The sequence below is a fragment of the Rhagoletis pomonella genome, unplaced genomic scaffold, assembly GCF_013731165.1.
Source record: "Rhagoletis pomonella isolate Grant_MI unplaced genomic scaffold, Rhpom_1.0 Rhpom_scaffold_00011, whole genome shotgun sequence".
NCBI lineage: Eukaryota > Metazoa > Arthropoda > Insecta > Diptera > Tephritidae > Rhagoletis > Rhagoletis pomonella.
In genome coordinates, this window is record NW_023458565.1 from 20,337,576 (window position 1) to 20,365,136 (window position 27,561).

The 27,561-nt window shown below is 36.0% G+C and overlaps 3 protein-coding genes across 3 annotated transcripts in view; all 3 read left to right on the forward strand.

Moving 5' to 3' along the window:
- LOC118747203 (putative uncharacterized protein DDB_G0282129) overlaps nucleotides 1–27,561 on the forward strand; it is a 145,241-nt gene that overhangs the window by 104,389 nt on the left and 13,291 nt on the right. The window lies entirely within an intron of this gene.
- Nucleotides 242–2,075, forward strand: LOC118746788 (adenosine deaminase 2-like). Its single transcript, XM_036480698.1, has 3 exons — nucleotides 242–1,076; nucleotides 1,141–1,323; nucleotides 1,405–2,075. Exons 1-3 carry the CDS (start codon nucleotides 288–290, stop codon nucleotides 1,990–1,992), a joined length of 1,560 nt encoding a protein of 519 aa, XP_036336591.1. The 5' UTR covers nucleotides 242–287; the 3' UTR covers nucleotides 1,993–2,075.
- LOC118746787 (adenosine deaminase 2-like) lies at nucleotides 4,158–6,995 on the forward strand. The gene is made up of 3 exons (XM_036480697.1): nucleotides 4,158–5,108; nucleotides 5,944–6,126; nucleotides 6,199–6,995. The coding sequence occupies exons 1-3, from the start codon at nucleotides 4,290–4,292 to the stop codon at nucleotides 6,835–6,837; spliced, it is 1,641 nt and encodes a 546-aa protein (XP_036336590.1). The 5' UTR covers nucleotides 4,158–4,289; the 3' UTR covers nucleotides 6,838–6,995.

The window sequence follows — 27,561 nt, forward strand, 5'->3', positions numbered from 1 at the left end:
TGTTTGTATCTTCTTTTGTTTGTTAATTTAAAATAAAGATTGGCCCCGGAGGATGCTAAGGAGTTTAGCGAAACGTAGGGCAAAGCAGTAAAGAAAAAACGTTGTTTTTACTTGCACTAATCACCAACTAGGCCAAAGAAGCTCACCAAAATTAATAAAATTTAGTCAAATTTAACGTTTACTCAATAAGCATTCGTTGCTGCTGATAGTGAGCTGCGCAACAATAACCTCAGCTTATCTGCCGCCATTCAATTAGTTTGCGCTCGCCGCTTGACCTGCTAGCGACGATGGGTAATCTGCGTTCGCTGCGACATTTAGCGATATTTTGTATTTTGGCCAATGGCTGGGTTTTTGTCCTACTTTCGGAGTTGCCTACGCTACGTAGCTTCACGCCGCTTGCGGAACGCGTGCGCGCTTACGAAACTTTGCGCGCCAACATATTGGAGAAGGAGATAAGCGCACAACTCGGCGGCGGCGTGCTGCTCAATTCCAAAGAAAGCGCGCTCAATGAACTGATCATGCTGGAGAAGAGACGCGAATTGGAGCTGGGTTTGACAAATTTGAGCCAATTTCAAGCGGCACAACACTTTTTTCGCTCAAATGAGAAAATCAACAAAACGCCACTCTTTCAGCTGTTGCGCGGTATGCCGAAAGGCGGCGTTTTGCATGCGCATGATATGGCGCTGTGTAGCAGTGAATACCTGCTGCGCCTAACATATCGTGAGCACTTGTGGGTTTGTGTTTCGCGCAGTCAGACAAAAGAGTACGAGCGGCTGCGATTCTCTTTGTTGCGGCCGCAGAGCGAGCAGCCGTGCGAATGGTTGCTTTTGAGCGACTTACGAGGGAGTGAGCGTGGCGATGTTGTTGATAAGAAATTATTAGCGCAATTGACTATGTATCCGCAAGTGCAGTTCGACAATGAGGATGCGGTTTGGAAGCATTTTCGTAGCATATTTCGACTTGTTATCGGGCTGTTGACCTATGCGCCCGTATGGGAGGAGTACATCTACAGGGCGCTGGAGGAATTTTACGCAGATGGCGTGCAATATTTGGAAATACGTTCCGTATTACCAATAGTAAGTGCGCTCAAGTTAAACTGTGCGTTTGTGCCAATTGTAGTAATATACACTTTTTCGGCAGTTTTACGACCTAGTTGGTGGCAACTATACCATACTGAATACGACGCGCGCAATGCGCAATGCGGAATTACGTTTCCGCGCAACACATTCGGACTGGATTGGTTCGCGCCTGATCTATGCGCCTACGCGAAAAGTTAGCGACGCTCGCTTAGTCGAGTATCTCGGCAATGCGCTGTTGTTGAAGGTTGGTAAATTGTGTGATTTTAATCGAACACCGTCACGCTTTCGTTCAAGCAACTAACTTCTCTCTTACCCCCACTTGCAGTCCCACTTCCCCGACTACCTTGCCGGCTTCGACTTGGTTGGCTATGAGGCCGAGGGTCGCCCATTGCGTGATTATGCTCGCGAGCTTCTCGCTGTACAAGATGATATCAACTTCTATTTTCATGCTGGCGAAACCAATTGGTATGGCTCAAGCATCGATGAAAATCTACTCGACGCTGTGCTACTCGGCACTAAGCGCATTGGTCATGGCCTGGCGCTGCTTAAGCATCCCGAGGTGTTGCGTTTGGCGCGTTTGCGAAATATTGCCATCGAAGTGAGTCCGATATCAAATCAAGTGTTGCAATATGTTGGCGATTTGCGTACTCATCCCGCTGCGGTGCTGTTTGCGCAAAATTATCCAGTTGTGATCGCTTCGGATGATCCATCATTTTGGAAGGCTACGCCGCTAACACATGACTTCTATGTGGCATTTATGGTGATTGGCTCGCAGAAGGCAGATCTTGGCATGCTAAAGCAGTTGGCTTCGAACTCGATTACATATGGGGCATTTGAACAGGCTCAGCGGGAGAAAGCCTTTGAAAAATGGAATAAAAGATGGGAGAAATGGATTGACGATGTCCTGAGGTAGACGACAGGATGCGAATAAAAATGTTTGTGTATTTTCTAGTTTGAAAATTTACAATTTTCTCTGATGATTAAGAATAAAATTGTAGGGAGTTGTTTTGGTAAAACATTGCATTCTTTATTTGGTAGGGATGATAGAGATATTGAGGTGGAAGTTAAATTTTTTGCAACTTAAAAAGTCGAGAGTCTAGTCAACACAATGGAAACTGGCGAAAATTGCCCAAAGTGCTGAAAATAGTTATACAAGTAGTCGCTAAAGCATTCTCCGTCGCGTGAAAATGTTCTTTTGCTTACTTACAATACCATGAATTTTACTATTTTTGAGTCTGATAGTTGTTATTGTTCTTGAAATAAGTGTTCTCATGGTAACTAATCATATTCTAGAAGACTGCCCAATGAAATCAATATGAAATGAGGGGATCTTCGGGGTCACTTGGAGGCCCACAAGCCATTTACGAACGATATAATGCTACCAAAATTATCCTTTGACAATCCCTACAAGGTCCGAATTCCTAAAAGTGACTGCTGTGAAGCGATAATATATCCAATGTAACAGTGGAAGAGGGGAGTATTGAGGCAGGCGTAATTGGAGCAAGATACCAGAAAAGTCTGCCAATCCAATGGGCTCACACAAAACCATGTTCCAGGCCGAAGTCATCGCAATCGATGTCTGTGGTAGAAATGTCTTCATAGAAGAACAAATGGGGCCAGAATAAATATTATGTCCGACAGTTGGAAAACTCCTTTGAACCGCCGTTTGAAGGCAACCAAATGGCTGACTACCTCGCAAATCATGGAGTTCAAATGCGCTTACATGGTCTCGAACTTTTCTGTATCACATCTTAAGAGTAAACTGCAGCACTACTTAAGAGCTGAGAAGAATCTCAGATTACTGCCCTCTGGCGGAAGTAAAGGGGTCTGAGACAATCAAAAAAATTATAACTAACTCCAGGAGGAACTCTGAAAGCCGCCTTGAACTTAGCCGGGATGGTTTTAGAGCAGACTGCCTAAGAGGACACTGCAAGTTATGGTACCATTTTCATAAAATGGGATTTTCTGTAGAAACGGACTGCATATTTTGTGGGCAGCTGGATGAAACTTCAGAACATATTCTATGTTACTTCCCACGTTTAATGAATCGCAGACTGACAAGCCTAAAATTTGGAACATGGTATACTCCAATGTGGTGAATTTCTTAAATATTTAGCTATTTACAGAGCTAGCAGCTATTAAAGAATGAGTTAAATGGCTGCTCAACTGCATGAAATCGATAGAAGTGTTAAATACATGTGCATTAAGTTGTATCACTCTCTATACAAAAAGAAAACAAAAATTGGTACTGTTTCTAATACTTTAAATTTTTCGCCAAAATATTTCGGAAAAATATTCAGCCTTATCATGCGTTTCATTTTCCCCGGCCCGTTTCACTTTTCACCTTTGGATGACAAATTTTCGGGAGAATTTTTTCCAGGCGAAACTCAGGATAAGGCTGATTAAAAACTATGTGAGCTGAACCTCAGCATTTTCTAAACGGAATCCAAATAATGAGATTTTTGGAAGTATTTTCAAATCGGTCCAGCTCACATAAGTCTACATATTTCTTGGAAATATTTTGGCGGAAGTCTTATAAAATGAATTTAATAATTCCGGTGAGAAAATCGCAAGTATTTTCTTTTTGTGATACACCTTAATGTAAATTAGACCAAGTAAAAAAAATCCTGCAATGCGGCCAGAACCTGAGTCAAATTTTAGTACTCCTTGAATCCCCTTTCGCTACGATAATTATAAGAGCTGCCGCATCACTAAACCGCAACTGTCAATCGTAAATAATATTTAAGTTGTTTACAAAATTATCGGTTTAATCCTCCTACTAAGCACATGCCTTCTGCTTAGCACATGTTAAAGATTAACAATTTCGAACACTACTTTAATCATAAGGAAGCACTTTGTGAATAAAATCGAAACAAATAGAACTAAACTTTATCTTATCGCCTATTGAAATTCTTTGCTTTCCCCCGAATATTTATTATTGGCACTTGAAAACGAATACTTAGAATATGCGCTACCGCCGATTAGCGATCATAAAAGTAATCTAAATATTACGTAACAATGAAAACACTCACGAATTTCATTCACTTGCAGATCAACAACAGCAGCGAAACACTGTCCGTTCGTTTTTCTTTCGCCACGTTCTCAGTTTGCGTTTGATCGGCGTTCCAACTGGACACAGCTCAGTGATAAACGGCTCACGTGACCAACATACATACGCACCATTATTTCTGATCGACATTCGCTACCAAAATGTTTAACTTTACGCATTTTGCCTTCGTTGCGTGGTGCCTGCTGAGTGTTGTTTTGGCGCGCACCCATAAACGCAGCCAGTTGGCTGCTTCACATTTGGCCGCCTATTTGCCTGATAGTAGTTTACGCAGCAGTCGTCCGACACCGGACGCTTACGATGCCGAACGTAATCTATTCTTTCGCTATGAGGAATCCAAGGGGCTGGGCGCCGAAATTGAGTTGAACGAACAAGAATTGCTTGCCAATAAGATTATTATGGCAGCAAAGACCTACGAGTATGAGGAGGGTCTCATCACGCCGCACCTCTTCAAGCCATCAAAACATTTCTTCAGCGTTTTGGAAGACATCACTAAGACGCCGCTATTCGCTTACTTGCATGCAATGCCGAAGGGTGGCGTGTTGCATGCGCACGATACCGCCATGTGTAGCACTGATTTTGTAATACAACTAACCTACCGAGAGAATTTGTGGGCGTGTCAGCGTAGTGGTGCATTGGAAGCGGTCGATTTGCATTTTGCCAAGAAAAAGCCAACACATGTGGTGGAAGGTGAAAATTGTGCGTGGACACTTTTGGCGGAAATGCGTGATAGGCATGGCGCTGCAGCGGTGGATGAATATTTGCGTGAACGCTTTACATTATATCCGAAAGAGAAATTCCTTGATAACAATGAGGCTTGGGAGGAGTTTATGGAAATCTTTACATTGTTGGATGGTTTGGTTACCTATGCACCTGTGTGGGCGGACTACTATTACAATGCGTTGAAGGAGTACCGTGCCGATGGCGTACAGTATTTGGAGTTCCGTAGCACATTGCCAAGGGTAAGTTGAGCGATATTGTGGTATACGAATTTTTGGTGTGAGGTAAGGTTAGGTTAATTAGCTGTTACCATTTTATCACTAGGCACCTGATGTAGATCACACTTTAAGTAGACTTTTAGTAGATAATGTTTAGGTGTTATCGCTTTTAGCGAATATAAGGAAATCTGGGACCACAATCTACCACCTCCTTGATGGCGGCTATTTCCTCCTGAAGGACACAACAGATATCCGGAAGCCTGAGGACAATTTTGTTGAAGAGCTCCCGGCAAAACACATCTGCACCAACTCTGCCACTACGTTTTGATCTGTCCGTGAAGAAGTTCACAGCTACCTTCTTTGAGTAACCCCGTCCCCCAGTCCTCTTTTGAGGGAATGTACGTAGGTAGAGAGGAGCTGGGGTGTTGTTTTGAAATCACAGTTTGCAATTTAACCTGAAAAGCAAAAAGAAAACAAAACATGAATTAAAGAACTTCCTAACAGACCTGGGTTACATTTGATTTCCATTGTCAGCAGAACAAAATACCAATAACTTCTGCAGCACCGCAGTCGTTTAATCTTTGTTTAGCCAGTGGTAAATGAAATAGGGCATTCTTGAAAAGTTTTATGAGATAGAGCGTTTTCGAACTGGCTGCCGAGATAGGTCGATCTTCCACTCAGCCATCGATATGCTTTTTTTGCTATAAACTCGCCAACGACCTTCTTTACTGAAATCTTATAGTGGCTTCATATCCAGCAAGGCGTTAGAATTTTCTGTCAATAGCAAACATTCCGAGGCCCCTTTAAATTTTGCGCTTTATGTACAGATATTAAAAACTTTCCACTTTTTTCATTCCAGCTCTATGACTTGGAAGATAACGAGTACACCGAGCTGGACACTGTGCGCATTTATAAGGAAACCTTGGAAAAATTCATGCAAGATTACCCAGACTTCATCGGATCGAAACTGATCTATGCGCCGATACGTAATACAAGCCCAACACAAGTTGAGGAGTATATACGTATCTGCATTGAAATAAAGGTTCGAAATAATATCAATGCAGTTAACATTACTTTTACTACGCAACAAGTTAACCTTTCCATACACTTTCAGGTTAAATACCCCGATTTCATTGCTGGTTTCGACTTGGTTGGCCAGGAAGAGCTTGGACGCCCACTTAAAGATTTCATACCGCAATTATTAAGCATGCCTGCTGATATCGATTTTTACTTTCATGCCGGTGAGACGAATTGGTATGGTTCCGATGTTGATGAAAATCTAATCGATGCAGTGCTGCTCGGTACAAAGCGTATCGGTCATGGCTTCGCGCTCACCAAACATCCGCTCGTATTGCAGGCGTTGAAGGAGCGCAACATACCCGTCGAAATCAATCCCATTTCCAATCAGGTGTTACAACTCGTCAGCGACTATCGCAATCATCCCTGTTCACACTTTTTCGCTAACAATTACACAGTTGTGATCTCATCGGATGATCCATCGTTTTGGCGCGCCACACCGCTCTCACACGATTTCTATATTGCATTCTTGGGCATCGCTTCGGCGCATGCCGATATGCGTTTGCTAAAGAAGTTGGCGATCAATTCGTTGGTCTACAGCGCATTGAGTGAGGAGCAGAAGAAGGCGGCACTGCAGAAGTGGCAAGAAAAGTGGAATGTGTTCATTGAAAATACTACAAATGGTGGTGAAAATGGTGCTGCCTATCTGCGACTGCAGACGAATCGGATCGCCTGACTAGCACGGATGGTGGCGGCGTTCATATTGTTGCCTGGTGTATTCATGCGTTTGATGGGTAGGCGGTGAGAGTTGCTATGCTGTGGGTAGTGTAGCAGGAGTAGTAGGTGAAGCGCATGAGTAGCGGCAGCAATAATAGCGTCAGTCGGGCTTGAAAATTATAAGGACTTGTTTTCACTATGGAAAATTCTGAGTTATCGCTCTTCAAATAAGAAAGCATGAAATGAGCTAGTGAAAACCAGCCTTAGAGACAGGTTCACAATATCAGCTTGGAGTTAAGAATGCTTTTTATTGAATGTTCTACGGTTTACATATCTGTTTGGAGTGAAATTCTGGTCATAGTTGGGAATAAGTAAATTGACTAGTTACAAGCTGATATTGTAAACAGAAGAACATTCAGTAAAAATCACTCTTAACTTCAAGCTGAAATTGTAAACTCTACATAAGGTTTTTATATTCACAAGGGAAGAGTGTTTGGGCACAAACATGTCATGACAAATCTGAATTGAAGCGGAGGAATTCAATTGAATTTGCTTATTTATTTGAGGGCTTTTAAATCCCTTTTAGGCTTTAACAATAGGTATTAAGCTGACATTCCTATTTAACCCATTCACTACCATGGAAACAGTGATACATTCAAATAACACTCAGACATTGACAAGACACCAGCACACACAAAGAAATCCCAAGTACAGCAAAATGCGTAAAAAATTACTAACCTGGTCAACATCCCTTTATATTTTTTTATGTGCCGGTGCAATACTTTACATAATCAGCTAGTTTAGGCTAATTTTTTGAGTAATTAATTTATTATTACACCGGGCGACAGTAAATTTTACACACACACAATTTTATATATTCGCGAAACCATGGGCCAAATATAGTAAAACTGCGTTTTTAGTTTTCTCTCTCTGACATCAGGATTTTTTTGAAGGGCTTTGAAATTTAATAAATATAACTATTAAAAGTAATTATTAAAAAAATTCAGTACAATGTAGAAATACAGTATGCCTATCAGATTAAAGGGGAAATTCTGTAGAATTAAAGCCGTTAAAATTGTTTGGTCCTTTTCACATTTTATCATGGAAAATCCTGGAAATCCTCGAGTGTCGTCCTTCTAACATTATTCGAACACTATGTAAATACATAAACAATACTGGAAGGCTATTTGAACCATACGTTATCCGAAACTTTTTACCGATACTGGGAAGATAGTGAAGGGGTTAACTAAAAACATCAAAACACCGGGTATAGATATCAATATGTGTAGATAATATCCAAATTAAAATTTTTTTTGAAGATTTAAAATCACTAGCAATAAGAACCAATATTCATATTTCTTATATATAAAATATAAAATATTTTTAGTTCATTTTGCATTTTTGCAACTTTAGCTCGCAAGGAAAAGGGACCTTCGGTTCGAAAAAATAAAAATAAAACAAGTAAGGAAGTATAAGTAGTCTATAAAAGTCTTACTTATTGTTAAGAGATTGTTGTAAATATTAACCTGGAAATATCGGAGTTTTCGTATATCCAAAAATTACCGTTATACGAGAAACTGGTGCAATTTTAGTCCGATTTAAATAATTTTCACCGAATTCCTTTTTCGTAGTAAGGTTATTAAATGCACGAAGTTTGGCAGAAAGTGATAAATCGATTACGGAAATACACATTTGCGGTCATAAGTGAACGGCGCCACGCCCAAAATCCAAAAATTTATAAAAATCTAATTTTCTGCGCAGTGGTCATTGCAATAATCGATTTTGAGTCAATAAGCTTCAGTAGTTACTGATTGGTCGCAGTTTTCGTGTTTCTGTAAACTACCGTTATATGTTAGGTGGGCATAGTTATTACTCGATTTCAAAGATTTTCAACAAATCTCTTAGCTAGACCCTAAGCAAGGCTCGTGCGCGAGTTTGGTAAGGACTGCTGAAGCGGTTACAAAGTTATAGTATTTCATCATAAGAGGGAGGGATCACGCCCCTTTTTCAAACATCTCATAATAATATTATTTTTAAACCAAAATTCTACCTCACATAGTAATATTCAACAATTTGGATTCAATATTTACTAAAATATCATAGTTTTTGCATTTTTCGAAAATACCGTTATATGAGAAGGGGCGTGGTTACAGCCCGATTTCGCCCATTTTCAAAAGCAACATACCTTGGATAAAGGGCAACCTGTATAACAAATTTCGTTAAGATATCTCAATTTTTGCTCGAGTTATCGTGTACACGGACAGACGGAGGGACGGACGGACGGTCCGACAGTCAGACTTTTCATTCTGATCATTTATGTATACATTTGTCTATTTCTATCTCGATTTCTTTAGGCTGTTACAAACAACCGTTATGTGAACTCGGGTATACAAATTAAAGAAAACGACTTTGAAGTTAAAAAGTGAATTTTATTAAATTTTGTGTCAATCTTTGAAGTAAATTTATAAAAACTAATGCAGCTGAAAGGCTGCTGGTTGAAGCACTAAAAAGAGGAATTTTTTGTAGACCATATGTCCGCTCTAGCTTTCCCTGTTACATAGATATGTATGCTTTATCCAAAAATCATCTCTATCGGTAAAGAGTAAGGAACGAAATAAACGTCTAAACATATTAGCTTTATTCTGTTAACTTAATATTCCACTTTTAATAGTAGTCTGGCAAAAGTTTGTAAAGTAATTTTTATTTGGAATTTGGCGTGCTTCCTTCAAATGCACAATAAGCGATTAGCCAAATTCAATATCTGTGTTGAATAGGTTGATCGGGTGCTTATATATATATATATATATTGAATTTACTAAATAAATAAGTGTCGTAGTGTCTTAAACTGGTAAAAGTTTGCCAAGCAAAATAACGGTCAAATTGGTTTAAGTGACGCGCTAAGTCTGATAAAAGCTAATTATATATGTATTTACAATCAGTTCAAAAACCATTTGGCGTAGTTAGAAACTCGCTGAAATTACTTTAAATGTTATTTTAAGTTTAGAAAATTTTACGATTTTAAGACATTATATGCATAAATATTTAACTGTGTAATTACCATATATGTACATAGTATCCCCTTTTAAAACAAATAGATTTATATGAATTAATAAAACATATAGATATATTCTTACATATACGTAAATTCTCTTGTTGTATTATAGTTGAATAACAGCTTTTTTTATTAACAGAAAATAACTAAAAATAAAAACTTACATAATTCCAAAGGATTTTTAATTAACCAAAGTTGTGTTATTAATTTTGTTGGACGTATGAAAACTATACCAAGCGATTATTCAGTAGTAGTACAAGATCAAATGATTTGAGTATTTCATAAAAAATACGGCTCCTTTTTTTTGTTTGGGTGTAAAGCTGGCTTTGCACGGGTGGGGATTCTAGTTGATTTTGATTTTTGTCGTTAAACCAAATTGGCTAGCCGATTTCTCAGCCGATTTTCCAGTCGAAAAAAATCGACCCATGTAAAGCCAGCTTAAGGTTGTTGGCTCAGTGATTTGCGTAAATTAATGCCTCTCGGTAGAATGCAGCAAAACCAGATTCCGGTTTGTGTGAAAGCCTTAATAACTAAAAATAACTTTACAAAAACTCAAAATCTTCATTTGCGATTTTTTTCTTTAAATTAATTTTTAATAATAAAAGAATCTTATTTTATTGATTTGATTTTTATTATTTTTTTCCAGTTTCACGAAAAAAATTTCAGTGAAAAACAACTTATTTTATTTGAATTTAATACGAAAACTGACATGGAAAAAACATATATTTTTCTCTTTAATTGCTGATGAAACTGGCCTCTGAGTAATATGTATATCGACTTTAGTAAGTTTCGAAAGAAAATCAGTTCGGGACTTTCTATACATACTGAGGTAACGGTCTGCCAGTTACGCAGACTCCGGAGCATGCGAAATGGCATTAAATGTTGTAAAAAATATAACCTTTCACATTTTAGCAACCGAAAATTGAAAATTGTAGGAAATTTACAATAATGAGCTAATAAAGAAGAGGGGTAAATTCGGACCTTGCTTTTTCCGTGGCAGAGTCACAGAAGCGACATAGGTCGATTGAACGTATTCCCTTACTATACAAGTGACCTCTTAGACTAAAATGGCCGGTCAAAGAGCATGTACGGATTCTTAATTTCTCCTAAGGGACGCCCATGAGTAGTCGTTTTTCAGAAAAGGCAAAATAAAATAGCGAAAAAATCACTAGGTATTGCAAAAAAGGCAAAAAAAGGCAAAATAAAATAGCGAAAAAGGCAGGAAAAGGCAAAAAAAAAAGGTATTGCAAAAAAATCAAAATAAGGCACTAAAAAAAGACAGAAAATACGAAGAACAATCAAAATATAAATTTATTTTAGAAATGTTTATGTTACAAGTAAAAAGAGAAAAACTATGAACTACATAGTTTCATTATATGAAAAATTTTTACTTCGAGTCTTTGACTATTTTCTCATTTCGAGTTTCTAACTAATAAAACTTTAATCTGTATAGTTGTAGTAACATTGAACCACAAGATGCATTTTGAAGTTTTCTGGCAGCATTTTTATCCGATTTTCGCGAAGAAAAGCCTTGAATGTACTAAATGTGCGCTCGACGTAAGTTGATACAATTGGAGCCCAATTTAAATATGGAACGTTTGGAACGTTCATATTATCAGGAATAAGGGCGTTTTCCTCGCCCTTTACAATTTTACCCACACCCTTTATTGTCTTCAAGCCTACGGCTTTGAATTTTTTCAACACCAATTTGGCAAGAGGTCCCTGCGCTTCTATAAGCCGCATTGTAAATGCTATAATCACTTTTTTAAAGGTAGAAAAGGCAAAAAAAGGCAAATATCTTAAAAAAGGCAAAAAAAGGCAAATATATTAAAAAAGGCAAAAAAGGCAACATCAAATGTGTATATATGAAATCAGGGAAAGCTAAATCGTGGACATTCTTAATCGAATATGCTCTATCTCTTTAGCAGAAAAAAGGCAATTTCCATAAAATCCGTTCCCTGCTTATAACTTTTACGATGATCTGATTGGTGCACTAATTGGACTCGGTTTATTGACGTTTCCGAAGAGAAGAAGTCCTTAGAAGCATTCCTAATGTTGGCTTCTGGGGAGGACTGTGCTATTTTTCGACTTTGCTCCAGATTATGATAACGCTATGGCCTACAAAAGTCTTTGCGAAGTTTTGAAGTGGCAAGCCAATCTAAGTTAAGATTTGTATGTATGTATACTAGGGCGGTCCAAAATAAGTAAAGTCGGAATTTTAATATTCTCACCCCCTATATATATAGAACAATATATAGAAAAAAAAATTGTTCCGCTATTTTTTATTTTAAAATAAAAAAATATTTAGAGGTCGCTCAAAGCGCTCAAAGTTTTCCATGTATTTTATATGGGGAAAAATCCACTTTTCATAGAAATGGTATAGAATTCTTGAAAATCGATATATTTCGATCGGAAGACCCTGTTTCTAGTCAGGAGACTTCAAATAATAATACCCAATTGTTTATTTAAACATTTTTAAATACTAACGATTTTTTATTTATCCCCATTGCATTTTTTAGCATTTTCTGGGGGTTTCGGCGGACCTATAAAATATAGTTACTATGAAAAAATTTTGAAATAAATAACTGGTTATTATTATTATGGTTTCCAGAAGAGGAAGAGAGTTTTCCGACCGAAAAATATTGATTTTATGATTCTATATCATTTCTACGAAAAGTTGTTTTTGCATGCTTTGAGTGAGCTCTAAATATTTTTTGATTTAAAAAAAAAAGATATACTTTTTTCGATATAGAACAACTCTAGGGGGTGAGAGCATAAAAATTCCGACTTAACTTTTTCACGTGAATTTTGGACCACCCTTATGCACACCGTTCATTACAGACCCACTGAAACAACAAATAACCAACAAAACCAAAGTTTATTGTGCTTGACTGAAGCATATGAATGCGTATGTACATTACGGTGGTCTTAAAAAAATATCAACATTTAAATTTTATATGGTGCACCCTACGCACAAAATAAAAACACACAAAAATTTAAAAATTGTGAATCAATTTCTACTGGTTCATTACCAAGGTTTGAGACTATTTTAATGTTTTTTAAAAAATCCCGAAATTCGACAAAATTTTAAATTGAAACTCATGCATATAAATTGATAAAATCGCTGAGTTATAGCTGGTCAAGGTCACGATTTTGTCGAACTTTAGCGATTAACTTTTAACTTAACTTTTTTTAATCTTGGATTTTTTCGTGGATGTCTTTGTTTTAAATGTATATATTTAAGGACAACCCTAATCCAAACCAACCAAAAATTAATTTCAACCAGAAGAAAGACAAAAGTGCCAATTTGGTTTCCATTCGCAGTTTTAAAAACTTGGTATGTAGGAAAAAAATGTCATCCTATAACCCCATATTTTTTTCCTTTTGATATTTGTAATATCTATACCAACTTTAAATTTTCTACTATAACCAAGACAGGGTGCTCAATGAACTTGAAATGCGCTACTGGATCGCTGTGAAACTGGTAAAAGTATTGGTGATTTTTATAAAAAGCTACTGTTGCCATGGCAACTGAAGCTTGTGATACTTTTTTAGATAATTTTAATTTGAAATGTTCTTAGGTTGCCTAACCAATTGCTTGATTAATATATATACACAATACTTCTAGAGTAAAATATGTAAGTATCAAAAAAATCTAAGCACTTTAATTTTTTTCATCAACCACATTGAATGCATTCGACTGTGGGAATCAATAAAATGCAATTTCCAATTTCTTTGCACACCCACAGCAGCACTTAAGCATATTGGCGAAAATTGGCAGCTTTTGCGTTATTCGAAAATTTTCAACCATTGACCCCGATGTGGTCTTATGAGTTGGGAAATAGCCGACGATTGACCGGACACATCTATGTATGTATGGTTAGTACATGTCTGAATTATTTACACTTTGTGTGTGAAGCTACACCACTTGCAGCATAACCTTACATACATAAATATGTATGCTCGTATATGTATGTATTGCGCCTTTATGTATGTACATTAGACCATACCACCTTACAAGCAAAAAGGGTTCGCCGTAGACCTCTAAGTTCAAAGTATTTTTGCAAGGCAATTTCGGGGAAAAAAATTTGTTGGCTGAAATTAGGGGTCGCAATTTAATTTTTTTTAATGATTTTCGGGAGCTTTAATTTAATTACATTAAGGTGGTAAGTTAGGGTGATAAGAACGGATATGTGGTGGATCAGTACTGGAATTGGGTACTTGAGGGCAATCAGGACCACGAAACGGAAATTGCTTTGCAAAAATTCTTTAGACTCAGTGGTGTAGGGCCGACTTTTATTCTGATATGATCTAATGCTCCAACACATCTATACATACATATGTGTATGTGCAAGTTTGCTAAATTAGAATTTATAAATTCGAAGTAAACTTCTATTTCCAACATACTACTATATGTATATATAAATGCATCGGAATGCAGATACATACCCTGCTAGAAGTAAGGGCTTGGAAATTTTCAGCTTGCTTAGAGTAAATAGTTTGGGTGTAGTTCAAACCTCTCGGTCGCTTCGAACAATAATCGAAAAGATATAAGATTGGTGGCTAAGTTAGTGTGATTTGTTGCCCTGGCGATCAGCAGTTTTTACTAATTGCATAATTCAGAGGCAGTCAGGTAACTATTTCTGAACTGGTACAATTTCTTGTAGCTGGCTTCATTGCAAGCAGACACCGTCCAGCAAAATGTCCAAATACCTATTACAAGAACAAAGGCGTATGTAACTATGTAAGTGTTACGTTGAAGTATTTATCTACATACATTTGTATGTATGTAGGTGTGTATGTATATGAGTTTCAAATTCAATTTGTTTTCTCAGGCAACTATTTTGCAAACACGTATTTGCTCTATTAAAAACTATACAGTTTTAAGCGAAGGAACATGCAAACTTGAAAGGGTTACTCTCTTAAGCAAAAATATGAAATGACTGCTAAGACGTTTACATATTTTACTGTTTGTGTATAATTTATTTGTGTAGGAGCCATATATGTAATACTTCTATATTGGAAGTAAGCTAACATCTCAATGTGTAAAGGCGCTGGCCCAATGCAGGCTTGCTTTGCACGCCTTACTTACTTTAATTTGCTTTGTTTTACTTCAAAAACTCGTTTGGCCAAATGACGGTTTGGAACGCTGTCAAAGCTACCAGCTGTGTAGGTAAAAAATTAAGGTCTGTTCCCTTACACTAAGAATAATTTTCCCACAAAATTCCAGAAAACGAAAAAAAAAAAATACAAACAATCTTTTCAGATTTATTTTTAAATTGATGCGAATTTTAATTCATTTCAAAGGAATGATAATAATTATACATATATAACTATAGGTACATTTATTAAAAACAAAAAAAAAATCCAATTCTTCAAGAGACGACTGACCAGTAGTTTGACATCATAAAAGTCGCTAACTAGCAAGGGAAATTAAGGATTAATGTACTTGTTTTATTTTTTCTTATTTATATTCAATGAAAGGCAAATTTTCTAAGTCCAGAAGAGGCCCCGAAAATCCGATAAGGCCAAAATAATACGAAATCTTTTAATAAAGATCGAATCCTTTTGATTCGTATGGAGTTTTGCTTTGCTTTAAACACGCAAAATGTTGTATTCAAAGTTCCTGTAAAATTTGTAAAAATGGACTTAGCAACTTTTCAGCCAGCGATATGTTAAATATAAATATGGAAACATATAATCATTTTTATTAAACTTTGAATAACTTATATTATATATCGTTTTTTTAAATACGTAAAAAAATTTTTGTACATAAAAGTATGCAGCAGTTGGTTTAAAATGATTTAGAACGGGAACATACCTTTTTGTCAAATGCCTACGAAACGCTTTCAAATAAAACATTTGCCTATTTGAAACTTTGAGGCGCTTAAAGCAAGAGAAGCAAAGCTGCCATTTGGCCAGCCTTTATACATTTTAGTATATTCCAAATAACTTTTGACAGTTCTCAAAGCGAGGCAAACAAAGCAAGCCTGCATTGGGCCAATACCTTAAGCATTCCGAAATCAAAGCGAGACAGTCTAGTACTGTTTTTGTCAATGTATTGTGTACTTGAGTGCCGTTTTTGTAAATGTGTTGTGTACATGTTTATTTATAAACGTATGTGTTCCTTTTCTTTCGTACGTGTTTATTGATATATCTGTACTGTAGTGTTTTCGGACGGTACTAGCTCTCACTGCCAATATAGGAGTATTACATATATGGTAGGAACCTACTTACAGCAAAGTTCTTTTTATTATACCCGAGCGCACTTGTGCACAAGGGTATTATAACTTTGTTCACATAACGGTTGTTTGTAACAGCCAAAACGAATCGAGATAGATATAGACAAATGTATACATAAATGATCAGGATGAAAAGAGAAATCGATTTAGCGGTGACTGTCTGTCCGTCCGTCCGTCCGTCTGTGCACACGATAACTCGAGTAAAAATTAAGATATCTTAACGAAACTTGGTACATGTACTTCTTTCGGGCGTAGGACGGATGGTATTGAAAATGGGCAAAATCGGACAATAACCACGCCTACCTCCCATATAACGGTAATTTTCAGAAATACGAAAACTGCGATATTTTAGTAACTACTGAAGATTATTCACTCAAAATTGATATTTGCAATAACTTTTAGACGAAAAATAAGAATATTAAAAATTTTTGAAAAATGGGCGTAGCCACGCCCACTTATGGTTACATGTGTATAACTTGGCAACAGCTGCACCGATTTCTTCCAAACTTGCCACAGTTATTGGCCTTGGCACAGGATATCAAACGGCGAAAATTTAAAAAATCGGACAATAACCACTCCCACATCCCATATAACGGTAATTTGGAGAAATACGAAATCTTCGATAAATCAGTAAATATTAAAGCTAATTTATTCAAAATTGATACTTGCAACAATTCTTTACCAGGAAATACGCTTATCATAAAATTTTGGAAAATGGGCGTGGCACCGCCCACTTATGATCACATATATGTATCTCGGTAACCGTTCTACCAATTTGTACCAAACTCGGTGTGGTTATAGTGCTTGCTACATAAAAGCAAAACGATGAAAATTATTGAAATCGGACTAAAATTATGGCTTTTCATATAACAGTAAATTTTATAAATGCTTGAAACTGCAATATTTCGAAATTTAAGGACGCTAATTTATTCAAAATTGATACACCTCGGCTTACCATGTTACGGTAGCTTTCGGAAAGGTGAAAAGGCATATATGTAATACTTGCGCCGGGTATTTAATGTTCGGCCCCGCCCGAACTTAGACTTGCTTACTTGTTTCTTTTTTATATTTCCTTGGCACTGTAACCGTTTGTTGTTTTATGCTAAAACCGAAGGTTTTCTGGTAACAGCGATGGCTAAAGATGACTACATGTCAAGGTTTGGCTCATGAAGGTCTGTTGCCACAAACGTCGTCCTGAAGGGAACAGCGAATACGCTTGAATCCCTGCCACTGGGTGTGGCGCTTCCTCACCAAATTTCAAACTATTTAAATTTATATAAAAAATTCACTTACGAGTATATTGTGGCCAATAGTTGAAAGAGCCTATAAGTTTTTATATTTGAAACTTCTTTTAGAAAATACCTCCTGAAACCTATAAATAGTCTTGAAAAACTTAACTTTTACGAAAAAACGAAGTTGAGGATTTAGAAGGCAGAAGCACCATTCAAGTTATTCATCTATATACTCGTATTATAGACTAATGAACTTTTCTCTACGAAGTATTTTATCGAAAATAGTTTGTATAAAATGCCTTATATTATAATTTTTGACGTATTTAAGAAAATTTACTGAAACATTTTTTTTTAAATGTTGACCCTCTAACTCTTAACATAGCGTGTCTTTGAGACCTTTATTTTCAAGCGTTTCCATTTTATACCATTAAAAGTGTCAGATAAAGGGTGAAAATGTGCTACAAAAATGTTAAGCAGAAAATTTTACTGTCACCAAAGATGAAAAAATTATCCAGCTAAGGGTATTGGCGCTATAGGTGTATATATCCATTCGAGGTACTTCCATTATAAATGTATGTGAGTGCAAATCCAGAAATGTCCATGAATCGGTTACTTTTCTTCCTGGAATACTTATCTAATTTGACACCACGTTAATCCTTAGATTAAAATATACATATCGATGGTCCTCTGCAATAACGACACAACTCAATATTCAAATAATTAACTCCGTTACTACTGTTAAGTTGCTCATGTCATTTATACTTGCCTAATACTTGTCTAATCCTTACTAAAGTAAGTAGTAATTTAGTGCTAAATGGTCCATGTGAAAGCAGAAACCATACAAATACGTATTCATCTGTACTTTTAATAGATTGAGTGCTAAATTAAAACCCGTTACACAAAATTACCTCCTGTGAGATGCAACTTCGATCTAAAAAAAAATTGCAGGGGTCAAAGGAAGGATTTTCAGGACCGACGTCTTTGCTTCCCAGCTACTGTTCTCAAATCTGTGGGAAAGTTGGTGAACATTTCTAATGAAAAATATCTTTTAAAATATTGCATGTTGATTTGTTTTGTTTATTTAGTTAAAAAAAAGGGAGATTTGCAACTACGCCAAAACATTTTTTGCTTTCAGCAGATTTCTTAAAAAAAAACATTAAAATTTTTAACATTAAAAATATTACATTATATTAAATTAAGTCATTACGTCGCTAATAAAACCGACATATGTATGTATTTATTCATATACGCATGATTTTACAAATGTATGTATGTTACACTATGCAACAAATCAATTGCAGCGGACATCCCTGTGACAATGATCATTTACCGAACTGACATTAAATCGTGGCTTAATTAAGCCACAAATGAAAGATCATTATCGCATCATGCAATCACTATTGGCACATTACCCGTCCATGTGACCCTATAATTATGGATGAATGCACAACTAAACTTGATTATTTACGTACATAGATACATATGTACAAATGTGAAGTGTTCATACGCCCATATGTACATACATATATGTAGTAGATAGTTGGTGGTATTTAATTTTAATTTTTTATTGCTAATGGTAATGATAATAACAATATTGTTGTAGATAAAATTTACTGAGCTTAAGTGTTACATGTCGCTGGCAATCAATATGCTATTTACTTGCTATTACAGTAATTAAATGAGTGAGCGTTGTGTGGGGAATATTTAAAGGTTTAATGTTATGAATTGATTCACATGAAAAAGTTGAATATATTTCGGTTAACTCGAGTTTTTCAAGCATCAAATTATATATGGAAATTTGGTTCAAAAAATTTTAGATTTTTAGTGATACTTCCATAGCGTTCGTGGCCGTCTTTGCAGTCATCGTTCATACATATATCGCCCACACAAACAAAATAATAGATCTTACGTAGCAAGGTTGTTTTGAAAGCCCATAAAGTCGTATCGAATTTGTTCGACATTGCTGATGTTCCTGTGCCATAGGAAAGGACGGCCAATTAAGAGGTGTGGGGGCTCAGACTTTCAAGGCCAAGTAGTAGTTGTTGGCAAGAGTTATACTTCACTTGAGTTCCAGGGTGATATTACTTTTGGTGTTAGTACTGAATACTACATAGGGTAGTTATAATTCCAAGGCTATTTCTTTGTTGCCAGAAGGTACTTTGTCCTGTCCTTTTTCACCGACACACCAATCTGCTTTTCCTGTCTTAACTGGAAAACGCTTCGTTGATGGGCCATATTTTCGGTCGAAGATGTCAAAATCTTCGGACTTTCACGTTCTCATATCACGATTTCTAAAATTTCCTTGAAGAAGCCGTGGGAGAGTGACACATTCTATTTAAAACTTCATTTAGTTTTGTATGGCGAGGAGAGGTCTTTCTACTCTGAACGAACCTGAAGGTTGTACCCAACGTTAGATTAGATAACCATATTAGATTCTCAGGTTTATAAAAAAAAGAAATGGTGTCATTGAGGCAGCTTCCCTTCGTCCGGGTAAAAGCGGATTTAAAGATCACAAAAGGTGGTCTGTGTAAATTTTCGTATCAAGAGCCTTTTTCAGGATTTGAGCAATTGGGAAAATATGGCTTTTGGCGGATTTGGCAAGCTTCAGGCAACACGGATAAGGCTCAACCAGCGGATTCATGAAGTGATTCAGCAATATCTCCCCAGCTGGGGTTAGGGCAAAGAGCTCTGAATTTTCAAGCTTCGGGCATGTATTCATCGGTCCAACTTTTGCTTATCAGCTCCTCGTTGCCGGCCTTGAACAGTACAGCCGCTACTCCGCTGACTTCATGGGCTTTGTGGTTTTAGGCCGTCTTTTTTAAGTTCTCACCTCGTCTGAGTCGAGTGGAAGTACGTGAAAATCGTCCCTATTAAATGCTTTTGGTTTCTCTTCATCAAACACTACACTTTTGACACTATTAAAAAAAAATTGAGAAATGTTTCCTCTCTCATATCTACTCTGGATGCCTGTTATTAGATTTCCATCTTCGTCTCTGCAAGAACCCGCCACAGTAATGAAACTATTTGATTGTTTTCCTGTAGTCAAAAACCGCAGTCTTGCTTGCCAGGATATGAAGCTTAAGTATCCAGCCACCTATTTCGCGTCTACTGTTTAGGAGATGAAATCATACTGCCCATTAACAACCGGACTATGAAAAATCGCTCGCCTAAGCAGAATTGAAAATGGAGCCACGTCAACTTTCGTCGCGCTGCTCGGGATGGAACTCAGTTCGAAAACGATCTAAGCATTACTTTCCAACTTGAAAACTACCTTAGTACTTTATTCGTCCTTTGCTTTTAAATTTCGAATATGGACCTGATTATGCAATGCGTATTTTTCAAAAACTCAAAACAAACGCATTCAATTCCAGCATAATTACTTTTAATCAACATCGCCACACCAGCATTGGAATGCAGCAAAAGCGTGTGTGATGCAAATTGCTGGCAAAACAGAAAGTGTCTGACTTCGTTGGTAAATAAAGTGAATACTGATATAGACATACATACATACATACATATCTATGCACTAGTAAAGATACTTGTAGTTTTATGCGCGCAATCAAAAACCAGACAAAAGCAATAACAGCAAACGACTGCGTTAAGCGAATAATGATGCTGAGCGTCAATGTCAATGAGCGTATAAATGCCACTTGCAATTCTCGTAATTTCACTACATACATACATGCATATGAGATAGCGATGCAGCAGTGCCACAGTGTAGCAAACATTTAAATGATTTCGAAAGAAAAAGTTCTATGGGCCAATCCATATGAAATCGATTAATGATTGGAATCGACCTATGGATTAATTTTGGTCAGAATTTTTCTTTTGTCATATAACGAAGTTCTGTCTGTGGAATTTCAAAATTTCTCGAATTGTTCAAGTTAATTTTTTGAATTTCCCATAAACTCTTTAAGTTCCTAAAACGATTTTAAGGGGCCATTCACATAAGACTTTCTTCGCTTTGCTTGACAGTTCAAACTTTGACAACAAAGCGTGAAATGCAGAAGGTATGCTACAATAAACGCTTTGACAGCTTTTACGTTCCCCTTTTTCTCCATATTTTTTATCTTTAAAATAGATAACAATATAATAATATGCATTAATAATAGCAATAATAATTCCTATGTACCCTATTTTTGTCTAAATGCAAATGCAAGCGCACGAGAAAAGATACATGTAGACAGCTGATTGCCAAAGCGGGCAAAAGTTGAGAGTTGCCCAAGATTTTGCTTCGCTTTGCTTTGCTTTGCTTCAAACGTTTTTTATGTGAGCATACTCATGCATATGCCTACATCGATCTTATATGTCAAAGCAAAGAAGTATCAAGCAAAGCGAAGAAAGTTGTATGTGAATCAGCCTTAAGAAAAAGCAATTGCTAAAGTTTATTTATAAGACACATTGTACAAAAAAATTAGCCAAAGTTTTTTATAAGTTTTTGCTATTAATTTTGTTTTTTGAATTCAAAATTTTGTAACTATTTAATTTTTCGATTTTTGTAGATATGGTTTTTTCTTTATAGCTCTAAATTTGAGATATTTTGAGATATTCAAAAAGCGAACCTTCAAAATCCCGGAAATTGTAAAATTTGGAATTTTGCATAGCTTTGTAAATTCTGTTGTATATTTTAACGAGTTACCCTCATCCATTGTCAAATTTGGTTTGGAGACCATCGGTTCCGACGATGTGCCATCTTCAGTGTTATTTGTTTTTCTTTTACAGCACTTTATTTTATGATAAAAGAAAATTTCTGACCCAATTTATTCCAAATGCAAAATGACGTAGTCGATTCCAACCAGTGGCCGATTTGACATTGATTGACCTCTATGGAATTGCAAGTACAGAAGTTGAAAACTTCTGAAACTAATATCATCTCGCATTTATGGCCACATCAGCCCACTGTGCGTAGCGGCTTTGAGCAATGTGCAGCAAGTGCGTGTAAAATACTTCCGTCGGCGTGTGTTGATGAAGCGTTGATGTTGAGGTTAACGACTGCGGTCGGTATGAGCAAACGCCATGACAGCGGATATCCTACGGAAATGAGTGCTTGACTGCAATGAGATACTGAATGAATGCGAGACGACGAGACTAACAACGGCAGCGACAACGACAGCAGGAAGGTAGATGGCACTAATGAGCGGCATAATGGGCAATGGTCAGGTAAATTGTGCTTACTTAATTGCTGTTTTTGATGATCGATGCAGCGTGTGAAATGTCAAATGGTTTCTTTGTCATTGTTCCATAAATTATGCTTTTTAAAATGAAAGTAAACAACTATGAAAACGCAAGCCAATATTCGATGAATACAAAATAAATCGATTAAAGTGCAGCTACGTGGAGCCTACGGTGATGTGTGCTCAATCAAATGCCAGTGTGAGAATATGGTTTTATTATCTAGGTTATGCTAGTAAAAAAATTTTCCAAATAAAGATTTTTTAAACCTCTCATATGACAACTATATTAAAATATTTAATTTTACTTGTCAGTTATAACAATTTTGAATTACTTAAAAGGTGGCAATATTTTATTTTTGGCATTGGCCTTTGAATTTTAAATTATGAAAATTTTTATAATTTTTAAAAAAATAAATTTTTAATTTTTAAACAGGTGGGAACTCTCATATTAATAGATTCGATTTATTTCGTCAATTAAATGGATTAAATTTTTAGAGAAGTTTATTACTTAAAAAACAATCTATTAATTTTTTGTTTAAAAATCTAGCTATTAATGATGATAATCGATGGTTAAATCAAGAAGTTTGAGTGGTCAAGGAAAAATGTGAAGTAATATTCTAATGAAAAAGGGGCACGAAATAATGTTATTCAAACGCCATAGCGTAAAATAGCCGAACGCGTCCATACTCCTACATGGCATATGAGAAATATTTTCCATGTTTAAGTTTGATTTTTTTTTCATTCGCAATCCAAACTTAAAATAAGGTTGTCTTGGGAAAATTACCTGGTATAGAAAAATGGTATGTATATACGTAATTAACGACTAAAAGTTAAGTATACGTGTCTTCGTATCTGGGTACCTGATACCTACCCAAATTGCTAATTAGTTTTTTTTAAGGGATAAACCATTGCAGGCCTTTGTTATTTATTTAAGATAACAATCTAATAAACGCAAAACAGAATTAAAAGTTTTCATGTTAACAATGTGGCCATCAAATAAGAATTTACCATCGACGCTTGCTGGCGCAATCGTTGGCATTGACGCATTCGCATTTGTATTCAGAGTTAAAGTATTAGCGGTTTACCGATTAACGCTTTCTACACAACGATTGTCGAATTGTCATAAAAATAAAAATTATGCGCCAATAAAAACAAACTAACAACCGGATTTACATTCATATATATATATATATACATTTATTTAGCCATTGGCGCTTGTTGTTACACTTACTTGCTTTTTCCAATTATTACTGCATATTTATCTGACGCTGGTATTTATTTTATGCCCATTCCCATACATAAATGTAAGAACAGTTATGTTTACATATATTGTACAATCTTTCACACTTACACAAAAACACAAATGTTTCAGACATTAAATCAGCCATTGGACGGCAATGTGCCGCACATAAAACCTGATATTGGCGGATGCGTTCAACAAACGTAGCGGACATGCAACGGCAAACGGAAACCAAAGACAGTTTTGCTGTACACGATTGTGGTTGCTAGAGGCGTTGCACAGTGGGCCAGAAAAAAGAGAAAGTAGCCAAAATTGTCTCTTGACTAGTGAACCGTGAAAAAAATTTCATGATATAGCTTATTGTCTAAGGTATTAAAATACGTGGTACCTAGAAAAGTACCAGGTGTCCGGAAACTATGAAAAAGCCGAGAAGGCAAGTATTTTGAATTTTTTGACATTTTAGCAGCCTCAAACGTATTAACAACTCAACGGATTTATTTTATTTTTTCCCCCGCTACTTGGTATTTTCTGTAGAAAGTTTCTGGAAAAAATTCTAAAAACTGGGTTGCCAGATATTTGGAAATTCATAATTATTCAAAAGCTCCACAGTATACTTCAAATTCCATAGTAAAGCAAAAACCGTTTGCAGAGATAAATAAATATTTTTGAGTGGGATTGCTAGCTTTCTTTCTAGTTGCAATTACGTTTATTAATTATGGGTATCAAGCGGAAAATATTTGAACAAGCTTTAACACTAACATGTTTTTGAGTAGCGTTGCCTATCTAGCAACTAAGGCCGCCATTTTAATTATTTAATTTATATTATTTAAAGGAATAAAAATACGAATTTAATTGAAAAATTTTAAGTCGTGCGTTTTATGCTAAATTGTTAAAAAAAACATTCATGTGACTAATTGGATAAATGGATTTTAAAATTTTTTTTCAAAATTTAACCTGTTATTAGCCTGCGAATTTTCGCACTTGCAGTATCCAGAGCCAACCACGAAGAGGTTACAGGAATAAAATACTTGTAATATTTAATTTGTACTATTTTGTATTTATTTATTTTTTTTTTAATAATTTAATTAGCGTAAGAAAAAACTCAACCACTTAAAAAAAGCATTTCGTTAATTCCTTTGTTAACTTAGTCATCGTTAATTAGATTACTTTATTAATTTAATTTTTTCAATATCTTTATTTCTTATTATTTTTTTATTGTCATTTAAATTTAAATATATTAAAACCTTATTGCACATCTGGAGGCCAAGTCCTTTCATTAGACAACTCACATATTGCACATCCTTTCACTTGTTATCTCATTTTAACTCCAACAAACGGTGAACATCTTATAATTTTTAAACAGTTGGCAACCTTACTCGAAAAAATTATACAGAAAAGACTTTGACAGTGACGGTGCAGAACTGATACCTTCGCTTATTAATATTGAATATAGTAATTTTCTTAACAGTAGGAAACCCTATAAAAAAAAATAAAACATTTATGCTTATCTTAAGGCCAATCCATTTCATTTAACACCCAATTTTTTGTAATCCAACGAACGGTGCGAATCTTTTAATTTTCTAGACAGCTGGCAACCCTATAGAAATTCTAAACACCAAAGGCCACACTCCTATCATTGCAGAATATACTAGAGAAAATCTCGTCCAAATCCGTTGAGTAATTTTCGATATTCTCTTTTATGCTCTGTATGATGTGACCATAGGGGAAGGTTACGCATACGCTTTCTTGAAAATTTAAGAATTAATTACAAAAAGTGCAAATTATCCGCCGATATTAATTAATGAAGATATCTTTTGCTATAGAATAGTTCTCTATATATTTTTTTAACAGCGGTGGCTATAATCGGAATAGAGTACTTTACTAAAATATTAAATTTTTATTAATTAAAATGTCTTTTAAAACAAAAAATAATTATCAATAAATTTTGTTACAGTACTTTTTCTAACATTCATTGATAGTTTGCAAAAATTCAAAAGCTTTAACTGTAGTTGGTATTGGTTTTGCGCCACTTTTTCAGTCTTCTGGCCCATTGTGCATTGGTATGAATACATACATAGGTATCTGCGTGCATACCTACATACATACATATGAATATTCATATAGTGCAAGCGCATTCAAAATTTATATTAATTTGTGTGTTCTTTTTTCGTTTTGAAAAAAGTATTTTTATTTTTTGAATGTACCATCCTATATATATTCATGTAAACATGTATGTATGTATTTATGTATAAGCATAAAATTGCAGCTGTGAAAGCACGTCGTTAAGTGTGGCTGTCCTTTTTAATTTCAAATTATTTGTATGTACATACGTGTGCTTGTATCCGAAGGATCTCTTAGGACCGACTATGCTAAAACGAAGGTGACCTTGGCCGAAATTGGTGCATCATGAGTATCCCATGGAGTTTCAGACAATTCTGCAAAGACAAACTCGCTACTGTTTACGCGGGAGAGACAACTTTAAGGCCGCAACCTACCAGTACATACTCTGAGGCATAAACATACACGTACGTATGTAGTATGTGTTTACAGTGTAAACTTTACGTAGAAGAAGCATCCCAGTGGGAATTAGGAGCACGTAATAATACCTTATTAGCAACTTACTCTTCACCTGGCAGTCATTACCATTTCCCTGCCGAACGTCCCTTACTTTTACAAAGGCATGGCCGCCTTATGTAAGTTGGAATTTAGAATGTACATTTGGTATCATACATACTTCTGAGCCGCTTTACAAAGTAAGTTACGTGTAATGCAGAGCAGTCGCTCGGAGTAGTTCGGTGCTTGGAAATAACTTCGGCTGCACGTTATTTTGCAACTGACAACGTAATGTGTCTTCGGAGGTGTTCATTTTGGCCTTTACTAGTAGATGACATTGGCCATGATGACAATTTTGGTACTAAAAACTGAAAGAAAACATGGCTTACCTCGCAAGGTGCTTACCTATTTTCCCAGTGGGATATTGTGTCTACGTATGTATGTTGTAAGTGCATGCATTAAAAAAACTTTGAAAATTTTGTTATCGGCTTATTTTACTCATTCATAGACAGATTGGCAAAATAAAAGCATAAAGATGTTTGAGTGGAAGTTGATTGATCATTGCAATAAAATGTCAACCGAAGTTGAAAGCAGACATTCATTCATTCGTTCAACCTCTTTTACAATCACTTTACTGCCTCGCCTGTCATTCATCATGCCACAATCATTCACTCATTGAGTCCACTTTTCGCTTGTCACTCTGTTTAGGTTCATATACGTATTGCCCAGCAGCAATACAAACCAAACACTGAATTGTCCAGGACACATATGTACGTACATGCATATATTTTTACAGCGTCAACAATTGCATGTGTTTATGTTTACTACTTAAAACCCAGTGCCAGCAAGTAAAAGAGTACATAGGTACACAAAATAAACAATAGAAATTATTTGTCAGACCAGAGAAATGATTTACCGGCAAAAATGATTAGATACCAGCAAATAGTTGGAGAAATGAGTTGGCGCAAAGGACTTTGTTTATGGAACGAGCGAGCGCACGAGTGGTCCGATTGAATAATCACAAGTCAATGAAAATAGTATGATGGCATCATGATTGACAATCTCAATGACCTATTTACATACAGATGTAAGTAAATAAACAGCAGTGCTGTTGTAGTTTAGATAGTTGGGAAAATTGAAGTCCTGAAATTGCAGCCTGGCAAATCCAGAGCATTATTTAATGATTCATGAATTTTGTGAAGATATTTTCACTATTTATTAGCGCTTATTATGTCGTGTAAGAGAAAAAA

Coding starts and splice junctions, on each gene's coding strand:
- LOC118746788 (XM_036480698.1), top strand. CDS start 288: ATGGGTAATCTGCGTTCGCTGCGACATTTAGCGATATTTTGTATTTTG. Junction 1,077..1,140: donor TACGTTCCGTATTACCAATA/GTAAGTGCGCTC, acceptor CTTTTTCGGCAG/TTTTACGACCTAGTTGGTGG. Junction 1,324..1,404: donor GCAATGCGCTGTTGTTGAAG/GTTGGTAAATTG, acceptor CCCCACTTGCAG/TCCCACTTCCCCGACTACCT.
- LOC118746787 (XM_036480697.1), top strand. CDS start 4,290: ATGTTTAACTTTACGCATTTTGCCTTCGTTGCGTGGTGCCTGCTGAGT. Junction 5,109..5,943: donor TCCGTAGCACATTGCCAAGG/GTAAGTTGAGCG, acceptor TTTTCATTCCAG/CTCTATGACTTGGAAGATAA. Junction 6,127..6,198: donor GTATCTGCATTGAAATAAAG/GTTCGAAATAAT, acceptor ATACACTTTCAG/GTTAAATACCCCGATTTCAT.